This window comes from Acomys minous, assembly GCF_964271855.1.
Source record: "Acomys minous genome assembly, chromosome: 16".
NCBI lineage: Eukaryota > Metazoa > Chordata > Mammalia > Rodentia > Muridae > Acomys > Acomys minous.
This window is the reverse complement of record NC_140498.1, coordinates 19,845,096-19,858,828: the sequence shown is the minus strand read 5'-3', so window position 1 is coordinate 19,858,828 and position 13,733 is coordinate 19,845,096. Positions and strand designations below refer to the sequence as shown.

General features: G+C 48.3%; 1 protein-coding gene across 2 annotated transcripts; it reads left to right on the top strand.

Annotated features, from left to right (window-relative positions):
- Positions 1-8,986: 8,986 nt before the first annotated feature.
- Positions 8,987-13,717, top strand: NHP2 (NHP2 ribonucleoprotein). 2 transcript variants are annotated; one of them, XM_084764162.1, is made up of 5 exons: positions 8,987-9,244; positions 9,325-9,394; positions 11,914-12,019; positions 12,386-12,532; positions 12,792-12,930. In XM_084764162.1, the coding sequence occupies exons 1-4, from the start codon at positions 9,085-9,087 to the stop codon at positions 12,515-12,517; spliced, it is 468 nt and encodes a 155-aa protein (XP_084620288.1). In that variant the 5' UTR covers positions 8,987-9,084; the 3' UTR covers positions 12,518-12,532; positions 12,792-12,930. The 2 variants fall into 2 exon arrangements, with proteins under 2 accessions (XP_084620288.1, XP_084620289.1); XM_084764163.1 differs by lacking the exon at positions 12,386-12,532 and having other exon boundaries at positions 8,991-9,244; positions 12,792-13,717.
- The last annotated feature ends 16 nt before the right edge of the window (positions 13,718-13,733 follow it).

The window sequence follows — 13,733 nt, the reverse complement described above, 5'->3', positions numbered from 1 at the left end:
TAGCTGCAGAACAGTAAAGCGATGATCCATTTCTTGGGCTAGAGAAATGACTCAGTGGTTAAGAGCACATATTGCTCTTCCAGAAGACCAAAGGTCTGTTCCCAACACCTATGTGAGGTGTAGAGGGATGTTAGTTCAGAACATGCCTGCTCTGGCAAGACATCACATCCAAAGATCCCCTAGGTCTGTGTGATCCGGCTGGAATACAAACACGCCTTTAATCCAGGAGACAGAGGTAAACAGATCTGAGTTTCAGGCCAGCCTAGGATAGAGCAAGTGTCAGGTAAAGAAAAGCTTAGGGGGGGCCGGGCGTGGTGGCGCACGCCTTTAATCCCAGCACTCGGGAGGCAGAGGCAGGTGGATCGCTGTGAGTTCGAGGCCAGCCTGGTCTACAAAGCGAGTCCAGGACAGCCAAGGCTACACAGAGAAACCCTGTCTCGAAAAACCAAAAAAAAAAAAAAAAAAAAAAAAAAAAAAGCTTAGGTCCAGGTACAGTGGTACATGCTTTTAATCCCAAACGAAGGTAAAGTTAGTTTGTAGAAGGAAGCATCCACGTTTGAAAGTGATGTCTAATAGAGTGGCAGAAAAGGTGACAAATCAGAAGATTTGACAGAACAGGATACACCCAGCTCTGATGAGAACAGAGAGAGGAAAGGGAAGCTACTTAAAAGGCAATTTACAGAGAGAGGAGCAGTTTTACCAGGATAGTAACAGAAATGGGTTGCAGAGAGAGAAGTCAGGTGAAGACAGGAGCCAGAAAATGAGAAGCCAGAATAGAACTAGAACAGATTGCTGAGTTAGTATGAGGCCAAGCAGAGCACTTCTGGGCCAAGAGAGAAGCCAGAGTCAATAGGTCAGCTGGGAGAAGAGCTGGATCCAGCGGCTGCAGAGATGGCTCAGTGGTTAAGAGCACTGACTACACTTCCAGAGGTCCTGAGTTCAATTCCCAGCAGACACATGGTGGCTCATAACCATCTATAATGGAATCTGGTGCCCTCTACTGGCAGGAAGGAACACATGCAGGCAGGATATTGTATACAGAATAAAGTCTCTTAAAAAATAAAAATAATAAAAATAAGCTAGGTGTGGTGGCACACATCTTTAATCCCAGCACTCAGGAGGCAGAGGCAGCTGGATTACTGTGAGTTCTTGGCCAGCCTGGTCTACAAGAGAGTTCCAGAGTTCCAGGGCTGGAGACATGGCTCAGAGGTTAAGAGTCTGACTGCTCTTCAAGAGGACACAGGTTCAATTCCCAGCACCCACATGGAAGGTCATAACTGTCTGTAACTTCTGTCCCAGGGGATCTGATATCCTCACACATACATGCAGTCAAAACACCAATGTATGTAACATTTTTTAAAAAGCAATTAAAAAGAGAGAGAGAGAGAGAGAGAGAGAGAGAGTTCCAGGACAGCAAGGGTTACACAGAGACCTTGTTTCAAAAAACAAACAAAAAAATAAATTAAAGAAATAAATCTTTCTAAAAAAAAAAAAAGAAGAGTTGGAGCCAGAACAGCTGAGTTGAACCAATCAGCCCAGAGCTCAGTAAGAACAAGTAAGGGTGAGCTTAATTTTTTTTTCTTTTTCTTTCTTATTTATTTATTGGCTTTTCGAGGCAGGGGTTCTCTGTGTAGCCTTGGCTGTCCTGGACTCGCTTTGTAGAATAGGCCGGCCTCGAACTCACAGTGATCCATCTGCCTCTGCCTCCCTAGTGCTGGGATTACAGGTGTGTGCCACCACGCCCCGCAAGAGTGAGCTTTTATTTTTTTATTTATTTATTTATTTATTTATTTATTTTTTGGTTTTTCGAGACAAGGTCTCTCTGTGTAGTCTTGGCTGTCCTAGATTAGCTTTGTAGACCAGGCTGGCCTCGAACTCGCAGCGATCCACTTGCCTCTGCCTCCCGAGTGCTGGGATTAAAGGCGTGCGCCATCACGCCCGGCAAGGGTGAGCTTCTTAAGCAGTAAGTCTGAGAAGCCGAAAACAGTCTAGGCCTAAATTAGAGTGTATGGAGGCTAGACGCTTTCAGGACTAGTCCTAAATTAGCAGGAGGCATTAAGCCTCCCAGACAGCAATTGAGCCAGGAGAATAAAAGTTACCTTTACAGTGAGCGGCTCACAATCACCTATAACTCCAACTCCAAGAGATTTGACTTCCTCTTCTGGCCTCTGCAGGCACCTGCACTCATGGATACATACACACACAAATAATGAAATTGTATGCAAGGAAGGACGCAGTAGAGAAACTGACCACATGACCACTCCATGGTGTGGTTTCTGTTGTACAAACGTGAGAGAACAGCCAGAGGCATCTGGAAGAGGCCAGAGCAGAAAGAGGTAGACTGAACGAGGTCAGCAGGCAGGACATGGCCAGGGCTCCCAGAGAGAGAGAGAGAGGGGAGGACACCAGGGGATAGAGAATAGAGAGAGCATAGTGAGAAGAAAGGGGGTAAGAGGGGTAAGGGGGGCGAGTGGCTGGGCGGAGGGGAGGCCCAGGAGACTGCAGTGGGGCCTGGGAAATGCACACGGCGTACTTGTCATACGGAGGGCGCCTGGAGGCCCGTGTGAGCTTTGACATGCAGCCGTATGACCCTTCTGCCAGAGGTAAGGAAATGACTCCTTTTGGCAAATGGGAACCAGTTTCACAAGTTTCCGAGGAACTGTGGCTTTTATCTGTCAGAAATCTTCCTACGGTGCAGGTAGGGCTAATTTCTGGGGTATTTTCACTGCCTTTTGGAGTTTGGAGAATTGGAGTTCCTTTTGGACCTAGCGAAAATAAATCATTAAAAGAGGAAGCGAAAAAATAAAATAAAATAAAAAATAAAAGAGTTAGAGAGAGCCAAGCAGTGGTGGCCGCACGCCTTTAATCCCAGCACTCGGGAGGCAGAGGCAGGCATCGCTGTGAGTTCGAGGCCAGCCTGGTCTACAAACCGAGTCCAGGACAGGCAGGGCTACACAGAGAAACCCTGTCTCTAGAGGAAAAAAAGAAAGAAAAGAAAAGAGGAAGAGATGCTCCGTTTCGAAAACAAAGCCCAACTCTCTCTCTGACAAAACTCAGCAAAGGGGACAAAAAGGAGGTCAAATAAAAAGGCGGGCAGCTTCCCTGGTCATTGTCCCTCAGCTCCTCCACAGCAAAGGCCTTTCTCATCCTGCTGGGAAAGCCACAGAGCCCAAAGACACCAGTTCTGCCCTTCCACCACCAAGCCCAGAAACCGGAAGAGGCAGGGAGGGACCAACCCACCGGCTGGGCTCCTCCCTCCCTCCCGCACAGCAGAGGGAAAAGCAAAGGCTGTTTGCCCACCTTTTCACAACCACCCAGGCAGCCAAAACTCCAGAACCCTGCAAGCCGCGGGCAGCGGTTGGAAAGGCGTGGGAAGATGTAGGATGCCAGTCTGGGGAGCCTCCAACCAACACAAGGAAACTGCCAGAACCTATCTCCTGCTTCTTGGATTCTGGAAGCTGCATGTGGCCTCCTGTTTTCCACACCCTCCTAGGGAACTAGTTAGACTACTTCACCAGGAAGGCAGGACCTGGTTTGCCGAGCAAGATAAAACACTGTCACTTAAGCCTGGGCTCACAAGATGGAAATATCTCTGAAAGTCGCTTCTCATTCATGCTCACTTGTACAGCGGCTTGAAAATTACTTATATAAAGCCGGGCGTGGTGGCAGTGCAAGCCCGTAATCCCAGCCCTCGGGAGGCAGAGGCAGGAGGATCACTGTGAGTTGGAGGCCAGCCTGGTCTACAAAGCGAGTCCAGAACAGCCAAGATAACACAGAGAAACCCTATCTCAAAAAACTAAAAGGAAGAAAATTACACACACACATACACACACGTTTATATGTATATATGTAATAATATATGACATATATGTATACATACATACACGCACACACACATATATGGTTTTTTGTTTGTTTGTTTGAGACAGAGTCTCATGTAGCCCAGGCTGGCATCCACCTTCTAATGTAGCCAAGGACGACTCTGAAATCAGGATCTTCCTGCTTCTACCTCCTGAGTTCTAGAATTACAGATGTGAGTCACCATGCCCAATTTTTTTTGGGGGGGGGTTTGTTTTGTTTTGGTAGTTTGGTTGGTTTTTTTTGCTGGAAAATGAACCCAGAGTTTCGTCCATGCAGGCAAGCTGCCTACCAACCCAGCTCAACCCCATCTCAGTTTTCTCCTTTCCTTTTTGAACGATTTCCTTAGGCATGGGGCTGGGTAGATGACTCACTGCGCGTGGAGAGCACTGGCTGCTCTAGCAGAGCACCCAGGTTTGATTCTCAGCACCCACACGGTGATTCATAGCTGTTTATAACTCCAGTTCCAGACTCCAGCGCCCTCTTCTGGCCTCCATGAACACAACACAGACAAGATATTCATAATCATAAAATGAATCAATCTTCTTTAAATTTAAAAAATAGATCTTTAAAATCTATCTGCTTTGAGGAGAGTTTTGGAGTTTTTGTTTTGTTTTGTGGTGTGGTCGGTTTTTTGTTTGTTTGTTTGTTTGTTTGTTTTTTGAGAGAGGGTTTCTCTGTGTTTCCTTGGCTGTCCTGGACTCACGCTGTAGAGCAGGCTGGCCTGGAACTCACAGCGATCCGCCTGCCTCTGCCTCCCGAGTGCTGGGATTAAAGGCGTGCACCACCAACACCCGGCTTTGTTTTTCAAGAAAGCCTGGTCTACAAAGCGAGTCCAGGACAGCCAGGGCTACACAGAGAAACCCTGTCTCGAGAAACCAAAAAAAAAAAAAAAAAAGGGTTTTCCTGCCTGTTCTGAAACTAGTTCTGTAGCTCTGTAGCTCAAACTCACAGAGATCTACCGACCCGCCAAGTGCTGACATTAAAGGTGTGCGCCACCACGCCTGGCCCTTGTGTGTTTCTAAAAACATTACACTTACTTATTTCATCAGGGGCTGCACTTGAGTGTGGTGTATTTCGGGGCTTTTGAAGATCCTGCTTCAGGTTTACTAAAGACAGGAGTCATGTATATGATTTAAGGCTGTTGGCTTTTGCTGTCTCTCAGCTTGCTACTAATTTAACCAGACTTCCTGGGTCTCTCCAACATAGTTCTCACTGCCTACCTCTGAGCTCCGCCCAGTATCCTTCTCCTTGCCTCGGCCTGCCTGCAGCTCCTTCTGCAAAGCACCCAGAAGTTCCTGCCCAGCTACTAGCCCCCAGACTGGCCTTGAACTCCTAGGGATCCGCCTGCCTCTGCCTCCTGAGTGCTGGGATTAAAGCATGCCCAGCCATAGCCCCAGCTCTTAATTATGCAAAAAGCCACACTCCTTACTCAACTAATAGGCACCTTTCCCACAGAAAAGGCAGGTGAGGAAGTTACATTTACATATCCTGGGCTTCAAATAACAATTAAGAACATACTTCTTGCCAGTAATCCCAGCACTCTGGGAGGCACAGGCAAGTGGATCTCTGAGTTCAAGGACAGCCTGGTCTACAAAGCAAGTATGGGACAGAGAAACCTGTCTGGGGAAAAAAAAGATTTTTTTAAATGTATTACGTATATGCTGTTTTGTCTGTATGTACACTTGCATGCCAGCAGAGGGCACCAGATGTTATTATAGACGGTTGTGAGCCAACATGTGGTTGCTGGCTCCAAGGGCTTTGACACCCTCTTCTGGCAGGCACACCTGTGGTATGCAGACAAAATACCCTTACACACAAAATAAGTAAAATAAGCATTTAAAGCCAGGCGTGGTGGTGCACACCTTTAATCCCAGCACTCGGGAGGCAGAGGCAGGCAGAGGCAGGCAGATCGCTGTGAGTTCGAGGCCAGCCTGGTCTACAGAGTGAGTCCAGGACAGCCAAGGGTATACAGAGAAACCCTGTCTCGAAAACTCAAAAAACAAAAAAACAAAAACCAAAAAACAAAACAAACAAACAAAAAAAACCAAATAAGCATTTAAATTTGTTTTATAGCCAGGCATGGTGGCAGATGCCTATAATCCGAGCACTCTGGGAGGCAGAGGCAGGAGGAACTCTGTAAATTCAGGGCCAGCGTGGTCTATAGAGTGAGTCCAGGACAGCCAAGGCTACACAGAGAAACCCTGTCTAGAAAAAAAAACGAAAACAAAAAGAAAGAAAATTTTATTTTATTTTTGGGCTCTCTGTGTAGCCTGGCTATCCTGTAATTTACTCTGTAGACCAGACTGGCCACTATGCTTAGCACCCTGCCCCTAAATTTTTAAAAAATATTTTATTTTACCATAATGTTTATGTGTGGGGGAGTATGTGCCCATGAATGCAGGTGCCCACAGAGTCCAGAAGAGAGTGTCAGGTCCTTTAGAACTAGAGTTGCGATGGTTTTGAGCTCCCCAGTGTGGGTGCAGGGAGCCAAACTTGGGTCCTCTGCAAGCGCAGTCCATACTCATAAAGGCCGAGCCATCTTTCCAGCCCTGAAGGTTTAGTTTATAAAACAGGACATTGAGACATGAGCATCAATTGGGAGATGGCTAACCAGTCCAGAGCACTTGCTGCTCTTCACGAGGACCTGAGTTAGGTTTTCAGCACCCCTGTCAGGTTGTTCACAATCATAACTCCAACTCCAGGAGGTCAGATGTCGATAGCCTCCACAGGCACCGGTACTCACATGCACACACCTACATACAAACACAATTTTAAAATACAAATACAAATAGGGGGGCCGGGTATGGTGGCACATGCCTTTAATTCCAGCACTATGGAGGCAGAGGCAGGTGGATCTCTGTGAGTTCGAGGCCAGCCTGGTCTACAAAGTGAGTCCAAGACAGCCAAGGCTGTTACACAGAGAAACACTGTCTCGAAAAACCAAAAAATAAAAATAGGGGCTGGAAAGATGACTCAGCAGTGAAGAGCACTGTCTACTCTTCCAGAGGTCCTGAGTTCAATTCCCAGCAACCACATGGTAGCTCACAGCCATCTATACTGAGATCTGATACCCTCTTCTGGCATTCAGGTGTACATGCAGATAGAACACTCATCCACATAAAACAAACAAATAAATAAAAATAAATCTTTAAAAAAAACAGCAAGGTGCTGAGCAGTGGCAGCATACATTTTTAATGTCACCACTTGGGAGGCAGGGGCAGGTGGATCTCTGAGTTTGAGGCCAGCCTGGTCTACAGAGAGAGTTCCAGGACAGCCAAGGCTGCACAGAGAAACCCTGACTCAAAAAACAAAAACAAAACAACAAATCCAGCGATGATAAAATACAAACGTTGCAACCATATAGTATAAAAGAAGTTATTGAAATGTTATTAGTAATATATTTATGGAACTTCTATTTAGCATTTTTAGACTAAGGTAACTAATGCCATACAGAAAACAAAACCCAAGAATGATTAAGTCCAAATCTGCAAACAGAGCGTTGCCAGCCACAGTCAGTGGTAACTCCGGGGATCTCCAGAAGGTGGCTGTCTACGCAAGGGAGTGGATTAAGACAGCTATGCTGCCAGCCCCAGGCTCTTGTGAAGGATCTGCCTTTATCGGTAGAGCCAACTTACCAGTCCCTTTTTCAAAACAGGATCTTACTATGTTGCCTAGGGTACCCCCAAATTCCTGGATTTACAACATTCTTCCATCTTAGTATCCTACCTAGCTAGAACTGTAGATAAACTGCTTGGGTCCCTCTTTTTCTTTCTTTCTTTCTTTCTTTCTTTTTTTTCTTTTTCTTTTCTTTTCTTTCTTTCTTTCTTTCTTTCTTTCTTTCTTTTTTTTTTTTTTTTTTTGTCCCTCTTTTTCTAAACAGCCAGTGAGAGTGTTAGAAGAGAGGCAGTTTTTCCTGGAACACAGAGCAGGTGCTAAGCACTGCTAAAACACTGTCAAAATCCGAGTCCGGCACGATGGCGCACATCTTTAATCCCAGCACTCACGGAGGCAGAGGCAGGCAGATTTCTGTGAGTTCAAGGCAAGAGGTCTGTCCTGGAACTTGCTCGCTAGACCAGGCTGGCCTTGAACTCAGAGTTCCCTGTCTCCCAAGTGCTGGGATTAAAGGCCTATGTCGCCACCACCGAGCAGAACTCACTGTGTAGACCAGGCTAACCTAGAAACGATAGAACCCACCTGCCTCTGCCTCTCCACTGCTGGGATCAAAGGCATGAGGCTTATAGATTCAGCAACAGGATCCAGGAAGGGGAAAAGAAAATATGAAAAAACCTTCAGCCGGGAGTGGTGGCACATGCCTGTAATCCTAGCATTCCAGAGGCAGAGGCAGGTGGATCACTGTGAGTTTGAGGCCAGCCTGGTCTGCAAAGTGAATAGATAACAGGACAGCCAAGATAACATAGAGAATACCTGTCTGGAAAAACTAAAAAAATAAAAAGAAAAAGAAAAAAGAAAAAAGAAAAAACCTTCCTTAGTTGTGGCCAGGAGCTAAGGAGCCACATTAGGGTCATAATTTCCTTTTTCTGCTTCCTTTTCTCCGGGAAGGAGACTCAGCCTCTTTCCTCTATGTGTGTATGTATCTATATATTTATTTGTCTGTTGTTCTTCGAGACAGGGTTTCTCTGTGTAATAGCCCTGGCTGTCCTAGAACTCTCTTTGTAGATCAGGCTGGCCTCGAACTCAGAGATCCACCTGCCTCTGCCTCTCGAGTGATGGGATTAAAGGCGTGCACCACCGCGCCCAGCTTATTTTTATATTTTGTTTTGAGGGTTTTTTTTTTTTTTTTTTTGAGACAAGGTTTCTCTGTATGTAGCCCTGTGTGTCTGTCCTGGATGTCACTCTGTAGACCAGGCTGGCCTCGAACTCACAGGGATCCACCTGCCTCTGCCTCCCGAGTGCTGGGATTAAGGGATGGCGCTGCCAGCGCCACCAGGCTTCCCGTTTTTCCTCTGGAACTCTATTCCTAAACTCCACTTCCCTAGGTTCCCGCCAGGGAAATCCAAACCCGCCCCTAGATTGCCTAGTACCCCCGCCCCTACGGTAAGACCCCGCCCCCCCCAGAAGATCGATTTAGAGATTGGTCAGTGCAGAATACCTCGTTTCCCAATTGGTCAGAGGGTAAGGGCAGCCTCATGACCCGGAAGTGATCCCGGAGGCGGCGGCCGCGTGGTTGCTCTGTGCTCTGACTGCGCTGCGTTTGTCGCTAAGATGACCAAAATAAAGGCCGTCCCCGAGGAGTCTGAGGCGCAGGCGGAGGGCTGCAGCGAGGAGCGAACGTACGAGGAGCTGCTGGTCAACCTGAACCCCATCGCGCAGCCCCTGGCTTCCCGCCGCCTGACGCGCAAGCTCTACAAGTGCATCAAGAAGGGTGAGGCGGGCCGGCCGGCGGGCGGACGACGGGGGTGGGAGTGGGGGGGGGGGGACTCGGCTCACGCTTCTTCGTTGCAGCCGTGAAGCAGAAGCAGATTCGTCGCGGAGTGAAGGAGGTTCAGAAATTTGTCAACAAGGGCGAGAAAGGGTAAGAGCTCGTGTTTTCGCTGGATTTCAGGTCTTGTGTGTCATTTCTGCAGTGCTAGGGATTGAACCCAGAGCCTTGTGAACAGCAGACAATTACTCTGTCGCTGAGTTTGGGTTTTTAATTGGTTAAGAGGAAATTCCATCTACCTAGGTGCTCAGTAGAGGTGAAGTTGACTCTGACCAGTCAAGGCAGTAAACTTCTTTCGCTACCAACACCCTCATCACTTGAAGGAGCTCCCAGTGAATGACAGGGAAGAAAAAAGAAACCCAGCCCCCCCCCCCCCCCACACACACACACCAGAGCCCCGTGTGTTCACGCTGTAAATTGGCAGTACTTTTCCAGGCTTCAGGCAACTTGATGTAGAGGGACATTTCCCAAACAGGCCTGGGGCGAGTGAGGGTTAACCTCCACAACATATCAAGTTCAAGGCCAGCACGAGTTCTGGAAACATCTCAAAAACAACAAAGGATAGGGTAGGATGGTAGCCAGGAGTGTCAGTGTAGGCCTTTCATCCCAACAGAGGCAGATCTCTGAGTTCCAGGGACGCCATAACCAAGTATGGAAACCCCCCCACCTAAAACAACAAAACACATTTGGAGGGTTGGGCCCCTGAGAGGAGTAGGCTCCTGGGCAGAGTGTATCAGTTAAGCGCCTCTTGAGGGCCTTTAAATTTTTGATCTTTTTGACTTATTTGTGTGAATGTTTTGCCTGAATCACTGGTGTTCTTGGAAGTCAGAAGGCGGCAAGGTGTCAGTCCGATCCCCTTGGACTGTAGTTACAGGTGGTTGGTTATGCACCACTGTGTGGGTGCTAGGAAACAAATTTGGGCCATCTCTCCAGCCCTCATGGGGGCTTTTAAAGGAATGGTAGGTTTAGTTTTTGTTCTAAGAACAAAGCGAAACCTGAAAAGTGATATTGAGGAAAGACTTAAGAAGAGGCAGGTCGGATTTAGGAAGCTATTGTAGCCCAGATGAAGAGTTAAGGTTGATGGATTCGAGAGGGCAGTGACAAGTCTGGGGGTTTTGTTTTTGTTTTAAGATTTATGTATTTTTGTTTTATATGCATTGGTGTTTTGCCTGCATGTATAGTGCCAGATCCTCTAGAACTGGAACTACAAACAGTTGAGGTATTTTGTGGGTGCTGGGAATTAAATCCCGGTCCTCAGGAAGAGCAGCCAGCGCTCTTAACCGCCGAGTTCTCTCTCCAGCCCCAAGTCTATAACTTCTAGATGCTAATTTGGGCTGTAGTTTGTGAGTTCCAAAGTAAAAGAAAACCAGGTTTTACATGAAAGCGTTTTAAATGTGGCTTTAGGTAACATTCTCCACCCCCACCCCCCGTATAACAGCTCTGGCTGTCCTAGAACTCATTCTGTAGACCAGGCTGGCCTTGAACTCACAGAGATCCGCCTGCCTGTGTCTCCCAAGTGCTGGGACTAAAGGCGTGTACCGCCACCACCTGGCCTAGTTTTAGGTAACTTTTAAGTTATTTCAAATGGTTCCTTTATAATGTGTGTGTGTGCATGCCTGTGCACACGTGCACTGTGGTACACACACACACACACGTATATGGACTTCAGAGGACAACTTGTGAGAGTTGATCCTGTTCCACCATTTGGGTTCCAGGGACTGAACTCAGGTGGTCAGGCTTGGCAGTGCCTGTATCCTACGAGGCCCCGAGCTGACATGCAGAATGGCCCCTACATGCCGTGCTTAGCTGTCCTACAGGCAGATGGTTGTGTTTTGGTAGGGCAAGTGGGCACTGGCAGCTTCAGGCGCCACCTGGCATGACTATGGATCAGGGCAGCCAAGGAGAAGGGACCACAAGGGAGGGCAGCAAAGCAGCAGGCAGTGAAGACCAGCGGATGCCCAAGGGAAGGGTATGGAGGTGACAGGGTTTTGTCTCCCACCTTGAAGAACATTCTCCTTCTGGGTCTGGTCCAGTGACAGCTCACCTCCTCAGTTGAGGACTCTGGCAAGCTTCCTCTTGGGACAGCCTATCTGTTCAAACATTTAGGTGTGACTCCTGCCACTCCTGCGGCTCTGTTCTCTGTCCCCTCCTAGTGTGTACTGCAAAGGGCCATCTTTGTTCTCGGTGGCCAGCCCTGCAGCACCACCGAGTCCCTTGGCCTCATTATAGCCCCGCCCCTGCCATTTTGGGAGCCTCGTCGTGGCACTCAAGTCTCTGTTCAAGGGTTGGAACATTGCCTACTCCAAGGAGAGCTGAATTGCTGTTTTTGGCATTCCCCCATACCTCATCTGCCCCAGTACTGTACCTACTGCTTGTCACATTTGGTGGCATTTACATGCTGCCAAGCAGAGATAACGTCCCCAGAGAGGCAAGGCATTTTTTTTTTCTTTTTTCCCCCCGACAGAGTTTCTCTGTATACCTTGGCTAGGCTGGCCTTGAACTCACAGAGATTCCCCCTGTGCCCTCATAGCCCTGCTGGAGGTAGCGCTTACCAACTGAAAGGGAAGGAGGGGGGCAAAGTAGAAACGATGGTGGTTTCTCTCTCGTTGCAGGATCTTGGTTTTGGCAGGGGACACATTGCCGATTGAGGTGTACTGCCATCTTCCAATTATGTGCGAGGACCAGAACTTACCCTATGTCTATATTCCCTCTAAGACGGTGAGGAGCTCCTGCCCTACTCCCAACTTGGCCTTAGGGACATTATCTGAGGAAGTAACTCGAAGTGTTAGAATTCTCCGGTCTAGGTGGCTTGTTTTCTTTTCTTTTTGGTTTTTCTTTCTTTTTTTAAATTTTTTTTTTGGGGGGGGGTTTTGAGACAGGGTCTCTCTGTGTTAGCCTTGGCTGTCCTGGACTCACTTTGTAGACCAGGCTGGCCTCGAACTCACAGCGATCTGCCCGCCCCTGCCTCCCAAGTGCTGGGATTACAGGCATGCGCCACCACGCCCGGCTTCTTTTTGGTTTTTCAAGACATTGTTTTTTGGTTGTTTTTTTTTTTTTGAGATGGTGTCTTCTTACATCACCTAGGTTGGCACCAGCCACTGCAGCTCAAGCAATTCTGCCACAACTTTCCGGGCTGAGACTAAAGTGGCTGGCAGGTCTCCTTCCTGTAAGATGGGAATTTTGTGTGTTGAGAATGGGAACCCTGCATTCCCATGACTGCACTGTTACGGGGTCTGCGCTCACGTCCTTCCTTGCGTAGCTAGGACCATGTCTGGGGCCCAAGGTGTGAAGAAGGGAGCTGGGGACTTCAGGCCGTCGGGGATATTCAGTATTGGCTCAGGGGACCATGGTTTGGAAGCTTAGTGATGGCAACTGTATGAAATAATTTTTAAATGTCATGTATACCAACGGGACAGGGCTGTGGGCCAGATTGGGCTGGTGGGTCACCTGTGACCTCTGTTCCCAGCAGCCTTTCTCCTCTTCTGTGCAGGACTTAGGTGCAGCTACAGGCTCCAAGCGACCCACTTGCGTGATCCTGGTGAAGCCCCATGAGGACTATCAGGAGGCCTATGACAAGTGCCTGGAGGAGGTGCAAGCTCTGCCTGCACCTCTGTGAGAGACTTGGCCTGCAACCCAGCACCTGCTCCAGGCGCTGCTGGGCTGTCTGCAGGCGGCTGCCCACCCTCACAGCATCTCCCCGATTTCCTGACGTGTGAATCTTCCCAGGCAGCTCCAACAGCTGCTCTTGGAGGTAGAGCCAGCATCTTTGCCATCTCCTGTTGAGCTTAGATGAAGACAGTTCCAAGAATGCGGGGTACAAGTAAAATGCTAAGGCAGAAATGTGACAAGTATGGGGTGTTTCTTAAACTCCAGCTGCTGACAGAGCCGAGAAGTTGATAGAATGAGCGACAACAGCCTTTCAGCACAGAGCCTCAAGAGTGTACCTCACAAATGCTCAGCACACCCGACTCCAGTTCCCACTGCAGGACAGTTGAGGTGTAGGAGACTAGGCAGCAGACGTAACCTCACAAAAGCCTGTGGCCTGTGTGTCAGCGATGCCTCCAAGAGCCTTACGTATTTGATACAATTAGTTTTCCCATCCACACAGTAAATTTTAAATAGAAATATGAAGGTACACACCCCCAGGTCCTGGAGGCTGGAGGGATGACTCAGCAGGTAAGGGCAAATCAGCTGCTCTTCCAGAGGACCCGGGTTCAGTTCCTGACACCCACATGGTGGCTCACAGCTGTCTAATTCCAGAAGTCTTCTTCCTGCTGCTGCTTTTTTTTTTTTTAGGTTTTCTCTGTGTAGCCTTGGCTGTCCTGGACTCTTTTGTAGACCAGGCTAGCCTGGAACTCACAGAGATCCACTTACCTCTGCCTCCCAAGTATTAGGATTAAAGGTATACGCCACCCGCCCGGCCTCTCTTCTG